The sequence below is a fragment of the Ambystoma mexicanum genome, chromosome 1p, assembly GCF_040938575.1.
Source record: "Ambystoma mexicanum isolate Mex_15411 chromosome 1p, UKY_AmexF1_1, whole genome shotgun sequence".
Taxonomy (NCBI): Eukaryota; Metazoa; Chordata; class Amphibia; order Caudata; family Ambystomatidae; genus Ambystoma; species Ambystoma mexicanum.
In genome coordinates, this window is record NC_090921.1 from 213,296,140 (window position 1) to 213,317,488 (window position 21,349).

Genomic DNA, 21,349 nt, shown 5'->3' on the forward strand with positions numbered 1-21,349 from the left:
GCCTCGTCACGGATCCGGTCAACTGGACTGGACTTCGGTTCTCTCTGCTCGGCGGATCAATCAGGCACCGGTTCTGCTCACAACGGTCTGGATCTCTGGTTCTGCTCACAGCGGTCTGGGTCAGCTCTCTGGATACAGCGGCCTGTGGTTCTCTGGATCTCTGGTCGGGTCTCTGGCAATTGTTCTTGGCAAAACAATTCAGACAGCTCGCCCGGCTGCGGAATAGTTTGCAGATGATTTTAAGGATGCTGAGGCCTGCTGAGAAGAGTTCTCAGTTTGTGGGTTTAGGCCCTTGCTTTAAGTTCTGAAGTAAAGTTCTGGTCTTTGGAGATTGATGGATGTGAAGTCTGGAGTCTCCCGGCAGAGTGTCCCGCAGAAAATGGAATTGAATGTCCCTACCTGTCCCAGCAGTCTCTTTTTATGTGTTTTAAAAAGTGGGTGGAGAGGCTAGCATCCCTAAGCCTGCCCCTCTCTTGATTTGATAGGTCAATAGATTCTTTGGTCCCTGATTTGGGAAGGGATAGTGTGTCAGAGTGATGTCATTTTTATGACCTGCAGAAATGACAGTCCCCTGGTCAATGCGCACACAAATCTATTCCTGATCCAAATACGTATTTCCCAGGTACGCAGTTGTTTGACATCACATACACACATCATATATTACTAAAGATAGTCCCTGTCCCGACTCTGGCGTTTCTAGGAGCTTGTATTCAAAAATGGCAACTTATTTTCGATTTTAGTGGGTTTTGCAACATTGGTTTTTCATCAAAAATTATACAAAGGTACATTTCCCTTCCACATATATCCCAGTAACTTTCCATGTCTCTAGCTTAAACACATTGTCTACAATAATCATAATGAGCGGGGTTTTGCCCCAGAACATGGTACAAATTGGAGTTTGGACTCAAATCGTGAGGGCATTTTTCAAACTAAGACTCTCAAAATTGTACATTCCTGTCATTTGGTTACAATAAATTATCACTGTTTATATAAAATATATATTTGTTGCAATTCAACCACCCAAGTGTTTGGGTCCGCCTCCAGGAGTCTGGGTGGGTCAGTGATCACATGTCTCTCCTTGCTGGCAGAAGGCTGTTGACAGGAAACACTCAAAATTAACATACCCCATTCAACAGAAAGAGCCTTTTGTGTGGGCTCCAGCAGGCTGCCTGGAAGTCTCTCCTCAATCAACAGGGTCATGTGATATCCTGCCTCCTGGTGTGGAATCTCTGAGGTGTTAAGGTTTCCCAGCCTCTTGGCCTCTGGGAACAGCAGGTGGCTAAGATTTCCAATTAACTAACAAGCTTTGAAGTCCCTGTCCCTCTTGCAACTCCTAAATACAGTTTCCCTGTCAGAGTTTAGACCACTAGCGTCACCTTGGGGAATTTGTCGGTACTGCATCCATTTTTGAGTTGTCTTGAATTACTGCATTTCAATAGAGTGGTCTTTTGCTTGATAGTATAGGACCCTTGCTTAACATTGTTTTGATGTCATCCTTACAGTAGAGTGGTGATGTGGAACCCCCCACAAGAAGGTTGTATCTTTGGAGTGGTCTCGTGCCCCCTGCGCAGTTCTCCTATTCTGGCGTGAATGTGGGCGGCGATAGCTCATTCCCCACATCCACCCAGTCTATTGATTTAGTTTGTTCTGGGATAGAATAATGGGCGGAAACAGCTCATCCCCACATCTACCCAGTCTATTGATTCAACATGGGTCAAAACCCTTGACAGGATGACATGCTTTTAGTCCTTAGTGATCTCAAGAAGTCTATACCGGCATTGATGGATGTTCTGGCGGAGTTTAATCTTTGTTCTGGATACAAAATTAACTGGATGAAATCGGAGATTATGCCTTTGACACATTCTGTTGATAGGAGGTTTGTGGTGGACTTGGGCTTCAGGTGGTGTCCAGATAGATTGCTGTATTTGGGGTTTGGCTAACTCCGGGGATTGGTGACATGGTTAAGGAAAATGCGCGGGTCATGTGTAGTGGTTTGCGGACGGATCTTGAGAGATGGAGACTTTTGAATCTTTCTTTGTGGGGTAAGGTGAACGCCTTAAAAATGGTATCTGCCCCGAGGATTAATTATGTTTTGAGCATGGTTCCTTTGTTCCCTAATACGTTTTGGAGAGATTTGGACAGGTTGTTGCAGGAGTTCTTGTGGGATAGGAAGCCCCCGAGATTGAAATTGTGGAACTTACAATTGCCATTGCATAGGGGTGGTCTTGGGGTGCCGAATTTCAGGCCATATCACCTAGTCTTCTTTTCCGAATTTTGGGTTCCCTTTGTGGAGGATTTGCTGGATGTTTGGGTAGAGGCAGAAACCAGTTTCAATGGACCTCTTACTTCCAGAGCTGAGTTGACCTCGGTCTCCAGGAAAAGTTGTGGACATGATTTGTGATGGATGACTTGAGGAGCGCCTGGAAGGGTTTGTGTCGTTATTTGGATGTGGATGCTTTGAGGGAGCCTGGTGCCTCGGTGTGGCTAAATCCTGCTATCAAGATAGATGGCAAGGTGGTTTTTGGGCAGATTGGTTTCTGGGTGGGGTGAGGTGGGTTGGTGACCTATTTACAAATGGTCGTTGGATGAACGCAAGGGAATTGCAGCAACAATATGGTATTGAAAACTTTAAAGCTTCTGACTTTGTAAAGCTCAAAAGAGCAATTGGTGTGGTGGATTTGGATAAGAAAATTGTGTTGGATTTGTTTGCAAGGGATTTGTTGGGATCGGGTGGAGGTCTGGTCAGTCGCCTGTATAAAGTGTTTGTGTCGTGTTTTCAAGGGAAAGATTCTTTAAGAGAGGAGTGGGGCAGGAGAATCGGATTGGATATCACGGAGGGCTTGTGGCAAAACATGTGTATGAACGTGAAGTTGTGCTCGTTGGGACTCGCGGAAAGATCGCGACAGATTAATTGGATGCCTGAGAGAATGCATAAAAGAGGGATGTCGGAGAGTGCAGAATGTTGGAGGTGTTCATGTGAAATTGGTACACTGGAACATCTACTATGAGATTGGAGGCTGGTGAGGCTGTTCTCGGGTGAGATTAGACGTATGTGACGAAGTGATTGTTGGTCTCTGTCTTGGATTTTAGTGTGATCATATTGGGGAGTGAGGAGTCTTTGGATGATCTCACTCGGAGTGAGAAGAAGTGGTTGTTCAGAGGGGCAATGACTGGTATAAGAATTATCTTAAAGAACTGGAAGAATGCTTTGACATTGAATGTTGAGACGTGGTTGTCTGAGATGCATGAATTGGCAAATATGGAGAGAGTGATGTATAGGAGACTTGGTAAATTGGCTTTGTTTGAAAAAATAGGGGCTAGATGTTTGCAGCTATTCGGACATTGTGGTTGCTGGGTGGGGGGGTGAATGAGAGATTTGTTTGATTTATTGGGGTTTGGGGTATTGTATATCTCACTCTGTACATTGAACTGTGCAAACTGCTGTGCTTTTCTCGTATTGTTTACCATGTTTTATTTGTTGTACATTGATTGTCTTCGGTTTTTGTTGTACATGTGTAAATAAAGTTTTGAAAAAAAACATTGCGCTTTTTCTCAGTTTCACACCGTCTTTTTTTAAAAATTTTTTGCCCTCAGAGCTCATCGGTTGGCGCTGAGCAGTTCCCAGCACTCATGAAAAGGGGACTTGAAGCAGTGACCTACACGGCTATGTGCGCCCCTGACCACCTCAAATCACGGGGAGTAGAGGAGCTCCCCAAATATTATTTCAGAGATGACATCATGAAGATCTGGGCAGCGACTGAGAGGTGAGGCCTTTTGTGCACCTAGTCTGAACACCAATGGGCTACCACCGCCTTGGCCATTGGGAATGTGGGCTGTGATCTTCAGCACCATGGAACGGTGATGAACCAAAGAATAACACGTTTTTAAAAAATGTAAAATTTCCCAACGTTCATGGTGCCCTTGAGGCTGGCCAAGACTGAGAGCATGATGTGAGAAGTGACCCTTGTGGTGTTTTGCACAATGATTCTGCTTTCTCTTTTTCTCTTTGTCTCTTTGTCTCTTTGTCTCTTTTTCTCTCTCTTTCTCTCTGGTCTAGAGCCGTCTATGCTGAAACCATTGCATTGAAGTACAGACAGAAGGAAGATGGACTAAAGGTGGAGAACCCAGCTAGTGGTGTCTTATTTATTTTTTTAATTTTCTTTTTTTAACCCATGCATTGACCGCCTAGGGCCATGCTACTCCTTCTGTCAATTCCCTCCCCCTACCTGCCCCTTCCCGCCTAAAGCACACCCCTCCTGGGATCACTTTGTGTCCGCTCTATCCTAGGCTGGACTGGTCTCTAGGGAACTCTGGAGATTTCCTGCTAGGCCTCTGCTCCCTGGGCTTCTCTTGTGGGGTATTTCAAAATTTTCCCATAGGAAAAGAGTTGGGCTTGCTGGAAATGTGCAATACAGGGCGACTTTGAGAAAATTTCCAGGGCCTCTTGTGGTTCCCAGTCCACCCCAGGCTCTATCTTGCAGCAATATCACACCTTGTGCTTCATAGGGCCGCCTGTGTTATTTCTGAGTAGGCTTGTGCTAGTTTATAGCTTAACTGCAGCTGTTGTAATGAAAAAGCCTTCATTAGGTGTGCCTTCGGCCACTTGCTTTATAAGCAGTATATGTGTCCTTACATCTTTTCCTCTCGTTGCAGTTCCTTTTAAAGGTAAACATTGGCACATCCAACAGTTGTGTCTAGTTTTATATTAATTAAAAATGGTTGATAACTTTTTTGGAACTTACTGAAAATATGATGCTGAGATTGAAATGCATTAGCTTTCGAAGTCCCAGGGATCTTGGGCTTGAGGCCAAGGATAGGTCTTGCAGTTCTGTTCTGGATGAGTTGTAGAGGACAGAGAGTAGAGATGGGCAAATTTAAAAAGAGGATGTTGCAGTAGTCCATCCTAGAGAGAACCAGAGCTCTGGAGACCGAGCTTCTGGGGAAGGAGAGGAAAGTAAGAATATGTGACTAGTTGCAATTGGTAGTTTGACTTGAGAGAGAGAGAGAAAGAGAGAAAAAAAAATTTAAAAAACACACACACACCCAAGTTGGATTCGGGAGGGTCATTCCGAGAGGAAAGAAGTCTGTCAGATCAGTGATTCCCAGGTTATCACAGAGCCAGTTGAGCAGGATGGCATGGTTGACTGTCAGACAGAAGAGAGATCGGATAAGAGCACAGAGGGGAGATTACCATTGAGGTTAGAGAGCGGATGTTCAAAAGAGAGCAGTTTCCATGCTTCTGGAGGCTCTGAAGCCAGACTGATGGTCATGGAGACAACCAACAGATTCAGCGTGAAAATTAGGCTGGGAGATGGGCAGCTTTTCCAGGACTTTGCCCAGGAAAGTCGTGATGGAGATCGGGCGATAGTTACCCGGACAGGAGGGGTCGGCTGGAGGTTTCTTGAGAAGAGGGTGCACAAGAGTGCTTCAGGGGGTGAGGGGAGGTATAGATTCCAGTGGCAAGAGTGTTTGCAGAAGTCATTCAAGGCTGAGCGACGGTGTCAATGTAGTCCTTGATGGTTTTGGAAGAACCGGGATGAACCGATTTTGACAAGGCTTTCATAGATTGGACTTGTCTAGAAACCTCGCCTAAACCTCGCCTGGGGTGAAGAGAGGAAAGGCAGAGGGGGTAAAGGAGTAGCCGCAGGGGGAGGGGCAGTCAGAGGAAGAGGAGAGAGTGGAGGGAGCAACGGGAGAGGACGAGAGGGTGAACAGGATGTCCTGGGTTTTAGCGATGAAATGGGAACCCAGGGCCGTACAAAGCACCTGGGAGGGGATGTTTGAGTACACAGGTTCTTTTGTGGTTGGAAGATCTTGCATTAGTACCAAACCCTGCAGGTCCTTTAGTGCCCATTCTGCGTGAAGTGGTGTCCCACTGGTGAGTCTGTTTATATGACTTCAAGTGGTATGTTCGTTCTTTCATGCACTTGCCAGCAGGTTTCTCCCAGGTACTTTCATTGCGAGCATTTCTTGAATTGGGCAAGGTACACAAAGGTTGGATGATCTGTAGTTGTGCGTCTCTTGAAACTGTATCGTTCAGTTCTGTGGGGTTGTCCATAGAAGATTCAGTGAAGATGTGTTGGCAGGTTTTGCATCCCCTAATGTTCAATGGGTATGTTCCTTGATCCAATGGAAAAGTGCTTCTGGTCAGGGATACAACTCGATTTTTTTGGTTCCTAATATGTAATCGCAGGGGAGAGGGAGTTATTGACGATCCTTTAGTGTTTTGTCCCTAAAGGTTATTGGTTGTAGTTTCCTTAATAATTCTGTTCACCTGTGTGAACGCTAGAATATGTGACCACAATAGTTACTCGTTTTATAATTCTACTGTCTTGCTCTCGTTTGACATTTTCAGTGGTTGATCATAATCCCTGTCATTTTGTATTTTGTATGTCTGAGGCTCCCTTTTGCAGAAAGGACATGTGGCGTGTAGCGAGTGGCTTGTCCCTTGTTCTTGTTTTGGAGAATATGCATTGTTTGCCGGGCTCTGTACGACAGATCATTTTATTTGGGTTGGTTTGAAACTTGTCATGGGCAGGTATATGTTTATGTCTGTCTCTTGTGTGCAGCCATTTATGGCGGGCCATTCCTTCTACGAAATATGGCGGCATAGAAAATGTGTGCTCGTCTTCGATTAGTTCATGGATAATTGCATGTGTTGGAAGCAACTGATTGATTCGTGAAATTGTGTGAGAGAATCTTCGCCTACTGTGCAATCATGAAAGTGTCATAAATGTATTGCAAGTATGTTGGCGGCATCTGGGCTTTTTATTTATTTATTGTGCATTTGATAGGCGCTTATACAACAAGTAAATTGTTTCAAAGCGCCCACAGGACAACAGGGAGGGAACATGGCATGAAAAACAATATAAACACTCGAGGATAAAGACGGAATCTACTATGCCGTCCGAGTGTTCAGAACGTGTAGGGTGGAAGAGGGAGTTTTGGGGGGGGGGAGTGCTGTAGTGTCCATGCTTGTGGGTGAGCAGCAGATAGAAGTGCTGAGTACAGTACTTGCAAGGGAGCCTTGGGCTGCATTACGCGGGTAAGTGCAGGCCTACAATGTCTTAGGCCAGCGAGTGCTGAGGCAAGTGCTGTGTGTAAACAGAAGCTGAGGTGATTGGATGCGGGAGGCCTGGGCCCCGAGGACACATAAGGGCCCTGGTCATCCATCACAGCGACTGTGTTAGCAGAGATGGGAAGAAAGGAAGGAGGAAGTGAAAAGGAAAGTCTTGTTGTAGGAACTCTTCCTTAGGTCTGCCATAACCGGTTTGCATATTAGGACACCCCTTTTTCTGCCCATGGCCATTGTAGTAATTTGTAGTAGGTGTTGTCCATCAAAACGAATGTCGTGTATGAGTGTGATCTTAGGGGGTCTGTGCAGAGGCGTTGCTGGGGGAGGGGGATGCTGAGGGTGCTATAGCTAGCCCCGAATCCCGGCAGGCACGATATTGGCATAGCCCCGGATCTTTTCCAGACCTAGCAACACCCCTGGGTCTGTGTGTTTCAATTTGGGTGTCTGTTTAGTTGGTGGCCTTTTGCAGGACTCTCTGGCAAGGAGTTATCCCATTTTCAAGTGCAATGTTGGAATAGAGTGACGCGACGTCCACCGTTGCCAGGAGGGCCTTAAGTGGCACACACCCTATCATTCGAATCTCCCTAAGGAAACTGGTTGCGTCGTGTACAAAGCTTTTTATGTATGTTACCAAACGTTTCAAGAGAGTCCGTGTATATAGATGGAGCTTCGGTTCGCATATTGATGCCAGAGATGATGGCCTGGCCTGGGTACCCAGTTTGTGAATCTTCTACAATAATGTCCCGAGAATGGGTTTGTCAAGTATAGTGGCCATTGCCAGGCACTACCATGCTCTGCCCAGATACTCATACCATTTGCAGCTCTTGCCATCTTATGCCAAGGTAGTACCGTTATGGCAGTGCCTGGCGAATGCTCATCCCATGCCTACACTAAAGCCCAAACTAAGGGCTTTGCCAATGCTTGCTTAAAGCTGCTGAGTGCAAGTGCGCTGATCTGAAAGGGGTGCTGGCCTGTGTAGCTGAGAAGGCTGCAGTTGATGAGGAAGGTTTAGCCTTACCACCTTGTCCGTCTTCCTCATCACAGTAGTTACTCCGAGGACTTGGATGCTGTAATATGTGGGGCCAGACGGACAACGAGCCATTCACTGTGAATTGTAATCACAGAATTATTATTCTCTTACTTCAAAAGTTGCCAATTGTTGTCCTTCTCAAGGCGCCTTATATAGACAGTGGGGCACACCCGGGTCATGCACTAAATAAATATTTCTAGGGCACATGTTTTGACATCTGCCTCATTTCTTGGCTCCGATGAAATAAGCTTCAAACTGCTGCTTAAATTATAGCGCTGTCAAATTGAGTGGCCACGCCCCTCACACCGTGTATACAAATTCGTTAATGCATGCCCCAGTGTATGCCACTCTAGCCATGTTTTCTGTCTTGCTTGCCTGGCCCTTTCTTTTTCTGTCTGGCTCCAGGCCCTTTACTCTAGCAGGCGCAGGAGTATGCCACTTGCATGCTTTGCAGGCAGGGCGTTTATCAAGATAAATGTGAATCCTTGCAGGGTGACTGGTGGGGGGGGGGCAGGATTTAACTCGCCCACCCAGCCCTTAACAATGCGTCTCCAACTACTTGCTTTGGTGACAGAAAATTCACGTTGGATAACTCTCACAAACCAACAGCTATTCACTAAAAGAAACCATCTTACAAATCCCATTTCACTCCTAGATGTAATGGATCCTGGTCCCTAAATCTAGGGTAAGGGTGGTCTGAAATACTCCAGAGAGTGCAAAAGTAGCCGGCCGATCCACTTCTGGGTGTAATGGCTCAACCTTGTGCATTGCAAGTGTGACAGGGTGATCTGTTGGGTTGCCTCGTCTGGCCAGCCTGCTGGTGTTGGCGCAAATATCGTAAACATTTGCAATGGAACCCCTGGCATTGCAACACTTTCCACCTGCCAATCACCAATTGTATACTGACTAGCCCATTTTGGCTGCCATCTGTGAGTGCCTTCAGCTCCTAGGCTGGTGGTTACAGGTGCCCCCTTTCATCGCAATCTCTGGGATTCAAAGAGCATCCATGGATAAGGCTGAACCCGCACTGGTCTGGGAAATGCAGAAGAGTATTACAAGGCTGTCTGGCAGAGGACGCTGAGAAGCCTGTGTCAAGACACAGCAACATTGGGCTCCCTCCTGGCATGTCGCTGCCCTTAAATGTGGTGGTGTGAAAACGCACTCCTTCTAGTTAAGAGGAATTGTTGTGAATATTGTTCTCCTGTGCCTAGGTGTGGTGGTCTAGCCATACCTTCTCATGTCATGGATGGCTTGTTGGCGAGTGGTATCTTCTTGCATCGGTCATGGATGACTCGCTCTTAATACTGCGGGTGATCCAACTGTCACCGGCTTTCCGGGGGTTCTTCTGACCAGGACTGGTTCTTGCTAAAGTCTACACTAGGCTATTGCCCGAACCACCCACAGCCAGGGTGTGTCAGACTCCTGAAGCAGCTAATAAGCCTCTAGTGGTCTTCACACTGTGGGTCTGGCCGTATGTGCGCCAATATTTCCAGGACTGAACTATTATCCTGCAAATAAACTGTGCAGTTTTGATAGTTAATGTAAATGTTTGTTTATTCATTTATAATGCGCACCAGACCCAGGGGGTATCGGGGTGCAGTGGTTACAGGATATGCAAAGCTTAGGTTAACAGGTTATGGATACAAGGGTTACACGACCAGAATAAAACGAGGTACATTGAAGAGAGTACAAAATTGCAGTGCAGGAGTACATACATGAGTGGGTCTTTAAACATCGGTAGACTTGAGCCAGTTAATGTTGCTGAGTAAGAAAGAGGGCCTAATTCCTGGTCTGGTCTGTTCCGGCAAAACTAGGACGTCTGGTCACGCTGGGAGTTGGGGGAGGGCACAATATGCTCACTAAAAAGAGGGCCACGACAATATTTCTACTCAAGGGGGGGCTTGGCATAAAACCAGTTTGACTACCACTGCCCTAGATAGATGTGAGGGCAATACAAAGCTTTTATATCTGCTCTGCTGGTGACGCAGCCATCTCGCCCCCTCCCTCTCTCTCTTTCAGTTTCGTCTCTTCCATCGTTGAGTGCTACTACAAGAGTGACGACTGCGTCCAGAAGGATTCGGAGCTCAAGGCCTGGGTGTCTGAAATCTTCACCAAATGCTTCCATGACAGAACGTCATCCGGTAGGGGCGGGGTTTACAGGGTTGCTGAGCTGTGCAATAACCTCCGGGCGCCCGAGCCCTGGTGTGGGAGGAGCCATGCCAAATGTGTTGGTTTTGCTGGGAGAGGTCAATTCACTTTGTGTGGCATTATGAGTATTTTTGTCAACCTGCTCAGAGCATTCTGGAGAGGCGCCTGACATTAAACATGTTGGAAGGTAAGTGTGGGAGAAAACCTTTAGGTGCACTATTACTTTCCCCTGGCCTGTGCCACGCCCCTCTTCCTCATAGGCAATACTCATTCTCCACCATATAATTGGAATCCCCCCGCCCCCTTTTTATTTTTCCTATTCACTATTGATTACAGGGGGGAAAGGCATTTCTTGTTTGCTAATATCATGCCTTACTCAAAGATGGCTCCATTACTTTAGGTACTCCCTTCCCTACTGGGACATTAACATCCAGGTGTACAGGTGTGTACATAGCACTACACTTGACCGAGCTACACATCACATAATATAGAATATATACATTATACAAACATGTTCTGTGAAAAGTGCATGACTGCAGCTTTGTTTTCCGCATCCTAAAATAAAGCCTACAATAACCAGTATGCATTTTAATAGCCTGAACTAATTTCTGAGGTTTAAAGCTATACTGTCAAAGCTTAAAAAAACGCAGCGAAAGAAAATGCATGATAGAATCAACTGCTTGTAGTCATTGCATCACACAAACGAGCCTCCGTGCTCCTTCTCCCAATTACCCATTCCCTACGTTCCTTATTCCCGGTTTTAAAAAACGCTAAGCCAAAACAAAGAGAAGTGCTAATGAACATGTCCCCTCTGCCCAAGACAATGCTTCACGGCCTTCACCCCACAAATTCTAGACCTTTGAAATTCCCTTCAGACGACGTCTGGACCAGAGATTTCGAAAAAGCTACCAGGTGATGTCATGGAGCTCCACGGCCAGCTCATTGGCACACCTTTTGCTGCGGATGTGATGTCATTCATATATTTACCTGGAGTCACTCATGCCTTGACCTCTTCTGTAACATGTATTTACCTTCTAAGGTCACTGGGCAGAAAGCAGAACTTCACAAAAAGGATTTGGTGCTTTAGTGTTTTACCCAGAACATATGTACATACAATATCAAACAAGCTGTGGCAGAGCAGTTGCGCTTAACTCGAAGCAGGCTGGTAGTGACGGTTATTCCACACAGGTAATCAAAGAAAAAAGACTACACGAATATACTGAAAAATAATCACTTTATTATAAAATTAGACAGGGTCTGTATCACATAAAATAAGTAATAGAAGTAGTTAAACGACAGTGCATGTATACAGACATTAAGGGTCCATTAAGACTCCACACACTGCTTTTTAAAATTATTATTATTTTGGTATTTCTTGAGCGCGGACCTAGCTTCGAGAAGCAACGGAGCGCTTTACAGAGGTGTGAAACAATACAGATACCCAATGGAACGCTTTGCAGAGGTGTGAAACAATACAGATACCCAATGGAACGCTGTACAGAGGTGTGAAACAATACAGATACCCAATGGAACGCTTTGCAGAGGTGTGACACAATACAGATACCCAATGGAACGCTTTACAGAGGTGTGAAACAATACAGATACCCAATGGAACGCTTTACAGAGGTGTGAAACAATACATATACCCAATGGAACGCTTTGCAGAGGTGTGAAACAATACAGATACCCAATGGAACGCTTTGCAGAGGTGTGAAACAATACAGATGCCCAATGGAACGCTTTGCAGAGGTGTGAAACAATACAGATGCCCAATGGAACGCTTTGCAGAGGTGTGAAACAATACAGATACCCAATGGAACGCTTTGCAGAGGTGTGAAACACTACAGATACCCAATGGAACGCTTTACAGAGGTGTGAAACAATACAGATACCCAATGGAACGCTTTACAGAGGTATACAACAGTACAGATGAATAACGAATCACTTTACAGAGGTAACAGAAAAGATGTACAGCCGAGGGTAGGATACAGAGGGGACAGACGAGGGGTATAGTTGTGAAGGCTGGCGGGGAGGACAGGGGCCGAAGGCATCTAGCAAGTCAGATGGCACAGGGGTGACGTGATGGCCTAGGTGTTTAGGTGGAGAAACTCCTTGAAGAGGTGGGTCTTTAGTTCTTTTCTGAATTGTGGGCAGAGTCTGGTGATGACAGGGAGGAGGTTCCATAGTCTTGGGGCGTGGGCAGGCTTGTTTTCTGGTCCTTTACTTTTTGCAGCAGCTGATTTTAAGTCTGCATGTGTCCTGGCTTTTGATGGTGCACTGTCTGCCGGAGATGCTAATTTTCTCCGCAAGGTAGCTGGGTGACTTGAGGGCGAATGCCTTATAGATGATACACCAAGACTTGAAGGTGATTCATGCATTCAGTGGGAGCCAGTGAAGGTGGATGAGGGTCTGGTAATGTGGTTGCATCTGCGTAGACCCTTGATGAGGTGTGCGGCTGCGTGTCGGTCACTACTCGGGGGCACAAGGGAGGACGACGGGAAGCCTTGGAACAGGGCATTGCCCCCATCCAGGTGGGATAGGACCAGTGCTTGAACAGTTAATCTAAAGCTGTCTGGAGGGAGGAGGAAGGCATCATCGACTACCTGTATGGTTGCCCTCTCTGTGCTGCATCTGAACCCAGATTGGTAGATTTAGAGATTTTTGGTGTCGCTGTGTTTGCTGCAATTGTGCCGCAACCACTTTCTCGATCTTACATGGATGATGCTGCAATGGTTACCTAGGTTATCGGGATCCAGAGTGGGTTTCTTTAGTAGAGGGAGATTTGTCCTGTCTTTAAGTTCGATGGGAAAGTGCCTTGAATTAGGGAGCTGGTGATGATCTCCAGTCTCGGGAGGATAGCTCAGGGGCAACATGCTCGTCTTGGAAGCAAGACGACACAGAGCACCACAGCTTCGATCCCTGGGTCAGCGCTTAGAAACCTCTGCATATTAATAACATATATCATAACAGGTGGGGAAGAAGGGCTTCTGCTGGGAGGGTTTTGAGGATGGATTCTGGGAGGATGTCATCTGTATACGATATAGCTTTAAGGACGGCCAGGATTTTGACCAGTTTCTCTGTAAAGAGTGTTGAATGTTGTCCAGGGTTTGGAGATTTTGCGAGGAGGGACGTCAGGTGGCTCTGTGTAAGCCATACTGGTGTCTATGTGCTGGCAAATTTTTCTGATTTTTGTCGATGGCCGTGATGGAGTGTGATATGGCATGGCAGGGTCATGTAGCAGATTGATGCACTGCTTAACCGCATTGAAGAGGGCTCTGCTTTTGGTGTCGGCTTTTGCTATGATATTCTTGTAGTAGAAGGCTTTGGCTGTGTTGATTAGTTATCGGCGGGTTGCTCTGAGTTGGCGCCAGGTCAGATGCGGTCGATGAGGTGGAGTTCTTGCGTATACTAGGGGGCAGACAGTTTCGGTTTGCAGGTGCTTGGTTTAATACACAGGTCAGTCGATGAAGGCTGAGAGGGTGGCATTGAGTGCTTCCATTAGAGAGTCGCAGTTCGGTTGGGGCTTTTCGGTCCACGTAAGGTGTAGGTTGGCGAGGTCTTCAATGAGGGCTTCCCCCGAGAATTTCTTGAAGGACCTGAAAGTTTGTGTGATGGGTTTCTGCTCAGACCCTTTGACTTGGGTGATGTACTCCTAAACTATCTGGGTTGCCCAATACATGGTGGTAAGCACATCACAGGGCGAATAGTGAACCATTGACAGTCAAATTGTACATTCAAAAAGTCCTATTCAGAATACAAAATGCCAACGCTGAAAATAGCTGACAGTATTCCTAAACCACTAGGACATAATATCATAAAATCTACAAATGCCTACTACACAATAAAGCATGTTGGGAAGGGGAGCAGGAGGGCAATCCTTCAGAACACCAGCCATAGGCTTACGACACCAGGATCCTTGCATTCCTAAAAAAAGATATAGTCATAGATGCAATGTAACCAGGCATTCTTCATTGGCAGGTGTGTAATGCAGGACTTTAACAATGCATATGAAATCAGTGGGACATGCTAAAACTATAGGCTTTGCCCTAACACTCTATGGACCTAAGTGGGACCCAGAACCCCAGGCTGACAATGGCAGGGAGGTGATAATGAAAACAAAAAGACTAATCAGGCTTTCCAGTCGCAGGACTCGCGAGCCAGAAGTGAAAGCAATGGTGAAGATGGCTCCAAGGAGGCAGCCTACCCAATCAGATTGAGATGGCTGGATGTATAAAGAGAGGCAAATAACCAGCAGAAAATGGCCCCATGATGGAAGCAACAGTGGAGGCGACCTCTGGATGGAACAAGCTAACAGGATAGTGGGGGCTTTGATCACCCAATAGTCTTCTAGGTGATGGAAACTTCCTACCCAAAGTCTCAGGAGCAAGGAGGTAAAAGGGTAAAGCAGCAGTAAAATGGCACAAAGGCATTTCCAGCATGGAAATCCCAGCACATCAAATGTGGAGGTCCAGTGGGTTGAAAACGGCAGCCAAGGAAGGATGCCCAACAGTCAAAATCCAAAGTTAAGACCATGAGACACAACCCCAGACAGAATGGCCAAACTTGATCTCAAAATCGCAGCATCAGCTTTTTGGAACTAAAAATTCCTTCAGGGAGGAAAACTTACAGCCTTCCACATAGGGTCCGGGTCTCCCTTGGATACACCCATACACTCGCGGGTTGCCATAAGCAAGCCTTTCAATCATTAACCACAACACCTGAACAAAGGTTTTTGCGGCCCTGAATCATAAGTCGCGTATACCCAGAGAGGATGTAGAATGGCTTGTATGGGGCTAGGAACTGGTGTAAACCTAAGCCTGCTTTGTGGTTTCCCAATAGATGGCCAAAAAACAAAATGGAAGACAGCAGGAATGAAATAAAAAATAAATATATTAGCCGCCAGCCTCACTCTGAGACCAGCCCTGCATTCCCTATGGTGGTTGTATGGGCCGCAACATGCAATGATGGCTGAAGTGAGGCTGAATGGAAGCACTGCAAACTGGTCATGAGTACTTCCCACTAAAAAACAAAGATGCTTCCAATGTTTATATTTTTCCAGTTGTGGTTCCTAATCGGTTCCAGCTGTCCAAGTCCATATCCAGAAGTTTAGATTGTAAATCTTTGATCAACCCTTGCCATGGTCATCCATGAATGCCTGCATTTTATTAATATTATTATTGGGGTATTTATTCAGGAAGCAACTGAGCACATTACAAGTCAATGGGGGGATGTACACCATGATGGAATCAGAGGTACAAGAGAGGGGGAGCAAACAATTGGGCAGGGGGAACAGAAGGACAATTTGGCAACTAGGGGTGAAAAGGGGGGGGGGCGGGCAGTGCGATCTGATCACTCTGCCTTAGGTGAGGTGGGGAGATTGTGTGTTAGGGAGTAGCCATTCCTTGAAGTGGAGGGTCTTGAACTCCTTTCTGAAATGTAGACGCAAGTGGTGAATCTCGTATTGACTGGGAAGTTACAGATTCTGGGGCATAAACAGAGAAGGTCTTTACTTCCTGAACTGATAGAGTTCAAGTGTGCAAATGTCCTTGCTTCTCATGGATCATAGGCCATTCGGAGATGCAGAGCTTGTAAGCAAGGTATCTTGGGGACTTGCGGTTAGAGTCCTTGTAGATGATGCAGCAGTAGGATTTGAAGTTGATACATGCTTGCAGCAGGACGCTGTGCAGTTTGATTAATGGTTGGGATGATGTGTTCTTATTTGTGGAGTCCTTTGAGTCATTCTGCAGCATGTAGGATGCATATTGGGTTGTCAGGGTAGTCCCCGGAAGGCCTTCCATAAGGACATTGACACCATCCAGGTGGGAGAGAACCAAGGCTTGGACAATAGATTCGAAGGTGTTTGCTGAAATGAAGTACTTGATTTCCCCACTAGGGAACACTGATAAGCTGTTTGTGGCTTCCTTGTTATGTGGTTCCTTGAAGGAGGGGTGTCTGTTGAGGGAGAACCCAAGGAACTTGGCATAGTTGGTCAGCTGGAGTGCAAAGCCATCTAGGTTCATAGCGGAGAGCCAGGTCTGGATGTCAGGTTGTTCAGTGTTGTTGGTCAGCAGCAAGAATTCAGTCTTGGGGAGTTGAGCTTCAAGTAAGCCAGGACTGGATTATGGTGACAGACCGTGAACCTTCAATGGAAGATATCTTGAGCTAGAGCTGCATAACTTCTGTGCATTGCTGGATGTGGATGTTATGTGGAGCCAGGTTGGTTCTGAGAGCTTCAATGTAAAGGTTGAAGGTCAAGAGAGGATGAATCCCTGCATGACTCTATAGGTGATGGGTAGAGTTGGTGATCTTGAGGACTCTATTTGGAGATGGCTAGCAAGGTAGGATTTGAACTAGCTGAGGACAGTCTCGCTGATCCCTTATGCAGCGATGTAGAATGTCAATGAGGGTCTGGTGGTCTACTGCATCAAATGCTCATGAGAGTCTGGAGAATCCAGAGGCAAGGATGGCCATCCGCAAGAATGTTAAGGGAATTTCCTACACCTTGATGGTAGCTCTTTCTGTGCTGCATCTGGGTCTGAACCTCAATTGATAGGACTGAAAGTGGTGGTTGCCATTGATGTGCTGGAGGAGTTGCGTGGCTACTGCTTGCCCAAGGATCTTACCTAGGAAACGTTGAAAGGTGGTAGGGCAGTTGCTAAATTTTGGTTTCTTGAGAAGTGGGAAGATTTGTGTGGTCTAGAGGGGAAGCTGCCATGAGTGAATGTGCTGTTGATTGCCAGGTAAGAATGTTTGCTTTAATCAGAGCAGTCTCGTACGTAGGCAGGGAGGATGTTGTCTGCATATAATGTGGCCTTGATGGATGCTAGGGTGGCAGTCCGGTCTTCCATGGTGAGTGTTTTTAAAAGTTGTCCAGGTAGTGGTAGTTTTGCGAGATGGGATGTGTGGTATGTTGTCAGCTGTAGTATTGGTGTCTGTGTGCTGGCGGATCATGCTCCTCTTGTTGATGAAAAATATAGTTGATAGCAGTGGCTTTCCTAATGCAATGCGGTACAGGTAAATCAGGAAGAGGGTTCATAAAATGCTTGATTGCTTTGAAGAGGGTTTGACTTTCATTTTTGGCCTGACTATTGTGTTTTTGTAGTAGTTGGCCTTGGAAGGGGTGATCAGTCATCTGCGTATAACAGAGTTCCTTGAGCAGACAGAGGCCAGATGCACCGCAGGATTTTTCTGGTTTCTCAGCATTCTTTATTGAGATTAAGTTCTTAAGCATACCGAGGTGCAGACGGTTTTGGCTTGAATGTGTTGTTTCACCAGGGCCATTGATGTTGGTTGCAAGGGTGGTGTTGAGTTCTTGGAGAAGCAAGTCGCAGACCTGGTTCGTCTGACGTAGATTGGTCCAAATGAGGTGGAGGTTGGTGAGGCCTTCCGTGAAAGCTTCCACTTGGAAGTTCTGATCTGAAGGCTTGTTTGCTTGTTTTCCGATTGTGCTTGACTGGGGTGGTGGTGTGACTAATGTCGAAAGGGATCGCCAGATAGCCCGACCAGTTGAGGGATTGGAGAGCTGCGACAGTGGGATGACAGGGAGCTGAGCATGAGAGCAAGGATATTTCCTTCCTTTGCCATTGGGTCTTTAATGTGCTTTGTTAGGTGCAGAGCATTGAGAAGGCAGTAAGATGTTCCTTCATGGACTTGATTACTGGGTTGCCAGGGATGTTGCAGTGATTGAGGAAGAAGTTGTTGTGTAGGAAACATGGTGGTGACCGAGTCTGTAAAGTCGTTTTTCTGGTGTACTGGTCCTCATTAAACTGTGGGGTGGGCCCCCCTAAGGGGGACCAAATGATATCTGAGAAGTGCAGGGGCGCGAGGCTCTTCGGTGACTGTATTTAATACAAGAGTGCTTAATTTGTGGGGGTGCTTACCAGGGCTCTACCCAAGCACGTATTTTTGAGCCTCGGCACTTATTGTCTCAGACTCACTTTAATTATGAAGTGGTGATAGTCGGTGCATCCATCAGCCACAGTGAGCAGGTGCAAGCTGTAGTGTAACCCCAAATAAGTCTACACTGGGGAGTACCTATGGGTGCTGGCAGCAGTGGTGCCCACCCGCAGTGTCATAGGAGTGCTAGAAAATATTTAGGCCCGTGCGCTTATATAAGCAGATGAGGCATTGGGGGAGGAATAAGGGTGGGGAGAAGGCGTGACATAAATATTTTTACTGATGTGGTGGCAGCAGGCTCAGCATAAATACGTTTGATTACCACTGGCTGAGCTGAGTTGCTTAAGTGGGAGTGTGTTTTTGTGCATTTAAGACCAATGGGTAAATGGGACTCCTGGGCTTAATGCTCAATTCATTTAGTGCAGGACGGACTCCTGGACATGGGAGTTGAAAGCAACATACTGAATGGGTCCAAGTATCATTGCTCTGTCTCAACTCCAAAACCCATGTACATTTTAAATCATCATCTCCAACAGCAGGGGTTGGGTTTGAATTCAATGCCATTAGTTGACTTGGAACACAGCACCATTCCAATATCGGTGGATAACAGCAACCCTAGGCGCAGACCCCTTTATTGGAATATTGGTTGATGACCAGCATTTCTCCATTGACTTAGGGAATGAAATCGTAGGACAGATCCCCACTATAAATATGCGTTACACGTTTATAAATTACAAGCAAGTGTTGCTTTTTTTGTTTGAACTTCTGTGCGGAAAGGGCAATGAAATTAAAATTTGCCGATTTCAATCTATGCGATTTCTATGCGACAGTGGCTCAAAGACTGGCTGTGGCATGCACCCATGGCTGGGATTCCCAGGGCATTGCCTTTGAAAAAGATGCCATGCACTTGGTGCTCCAAAGCCCTAAAAAGTGGTTATTGGGTGCCACATTGATCCTAATGTAAAAGGAACATTAAACTCTTAAATTCAGGACTGAGATTTGGCCAAGCGTGTTTCCCCTCAGCTATCCACATGATCCTAGTGGTGCACTGTAGGCCACTAGGGGTCTGTGGTCTGATTTCCCCAGTCTGAGAACAAGATTGTGCTTAGTGGCCCTATCGATCCACTGGGCAGCCTGTATAACTTTGTTGAAATGGCTGATTTTGTGGAGCATATTGGTTCTCTTCTGGACTCTCTTGTTCTCTCTGTTATCGGGGCAACACCAAGAGCGCTATAATATTTATTTAAGTATTTGCAGTACAGGCCCTGCAAAAAATATCTGGGAGACACTATCAAAACTGTTGTCCCACCTGGTTACCTCACAAAATGGTTGTCTTTCAAGAGCCAGTTTGGGAGCCCATTACTGTATTGTAATGGGCAACCAAACCGGGTCCACCCGAAAGTATGCCTGCCGACACAAAGTAGCCAATCGGGTAGCAAATGGCTATATACGGGTCACTGGCGTCTTCCAAGTGAACCCTGATATAGCTTTTTGGGTGGCCACTTTTTGGCACGTTTGAATGAAATCGCTAAATTGATTTGAACTGCAAGAGGATTGGGATGGTTTGGCTTGAATCCGTACAGCGGTTTGGGCTGTAGGTGAGGGTGAACACTTTTATGTGGGCGATGAGAATGAGCAAGAGTATTTTGGTGGTTTTTCTGCATCTGGTACATATACTGGAATTGAGCGGTCTGTAGTTACCTGGCCTGTGGGGTTATGGTCTGTGTAGGCTTGTTTTCACTGTGGTCTCTGTCTGGATGCACGTTTTTTTTTTTTAAACATTGTCTTCTGGCTGGCCATGCATATCTTGGTGCTTGCGCTTCCTATTGGTGTTGATTGTTTTCTACAGGGGCTCTGCACACCCAATAGATAGCTACGTCTAGAGAATGTCAACGGTGTCTAATTCCAAACTGGCCGATCCCGATTGCAGGATTCCTCTTGTGTTCACCATAAAGTTTCAGTCCCTGCCAACAATATTGGGAAAGATTGCCATAAATTGATACATTTTCCTATGTAACATGTCCTGTTACTTTAACAAAAGTTGCAACCGGTTCATCCATATCCTCAAGCGAAGAGGATCAATGGCAGTCTTCTCCTAACCTCCCCACCTCCTTATGAGACGCGCACCAGTTCAGATGCGATAATCGTGGATGTGCTGGGCTCTGGCAATGTCCAGGAGATGTTAAGAGTAGACATTAGTACGCGGGTAGGTGGGAGTGACTGCCTCGCAGCCAATGATGAGGCTCGGTACAGGGGCCTTAGTACACAGGGAAAGACCTCTCTGAGCATCCTCAGGGTGGCAGGTTGCCATCTTCCCTCACCGAGAATCGGGTAAGAGTGCTCTCCCACGCCCCTTACTCCCAGCCCACCCCCATTGTCCTCATATTTAAGCCACCCCCCCCACGTCCTCCCAATTTACCTTGTGCTGCATTGCTCCTTGCTGGAGCCTTAAACAGTATTGTGCATCTCAGCCTCGTGAATGGCCACCACGGAAAGGGAGAAGGGACTATGTGTAGTCCCTTCTCCCTATCTGTTCCCTGGTGGGCATTTTCTTTCCTTTTTTTTAAACACTTTTAATGGCAGCCCTCCCTGTGTGTGGTCCCTTCTCTCTGATCCATGGTGGCCACTTATGTTTTTTGCATTTTTTCGTCACGAGTTGAGAAATGGTTTACACGCCATTTCTAACCTCGACATAAATACCAGTCTGGTAATGGTACAGGGGCTTAGTTAAAGCCTCGATTGGCTCTGGCTTGTAACTGACGCCCTGGGGAATTACTAGAATGGTAATGCCCCCCCCCCCTCCTCTCCTCGGGTTCTATTGCTTAAATAAACTCAACTCACTTGAGCACAGACTGGCAGGCCCTATGGGAAGATAAGCTGCAGGAGACAAGGCTACCAATGGAGTGCTTTGGACCCTCAACTTTGCAGCCAGGAAGCTCTAAGCACGCAAAGAGCCTTAGGAGAATGCCTATAGACTGGTTCCATCAGAATCTGTGATTTTACTGTTGCGGAAATGTCTGCATGGGAAATGTCTGCTACACAGAAATTTTCTTACATTTCCCATGCAGACATTTATTTCAAACACACACTCACACCCTCACCACGCCCCCCCCTACTTACCTACACATCAGACACTTCCGTGATCGGGAACCGGCACGGCAGGGTCCTTTTTTTTTTTTTTATTTTTAATTATTATTTTT

General features: G+C 46.4%; 1 protein-coding gene across 1 annotated transcript in view; it reads left to right on the forward strand.

Annotated features, from left to right (window-relative positions):
• The window catches only part of LOC138567871 (hydroperoxide isomerase ALOXE3-like), an 86,855-nt gene that overhangs the window by 62,428 nt on the left and 3,078 nt on the right, over positions 1-21,349 (forward strand). The window contains exons 10-11 of the mRNA XM_069646367.1: positions 3,595-3,764; positions 10,125-10,246. Coding sequence (XP_069502468.1) covers positions 3,595-3,764; positions 10,125-10,246 — 292 coding nt within the window. The remainder of the gene's footprint in view (positions 1-3,594; positions 3,765-10,124; positions 10,247-21,349) is intronic.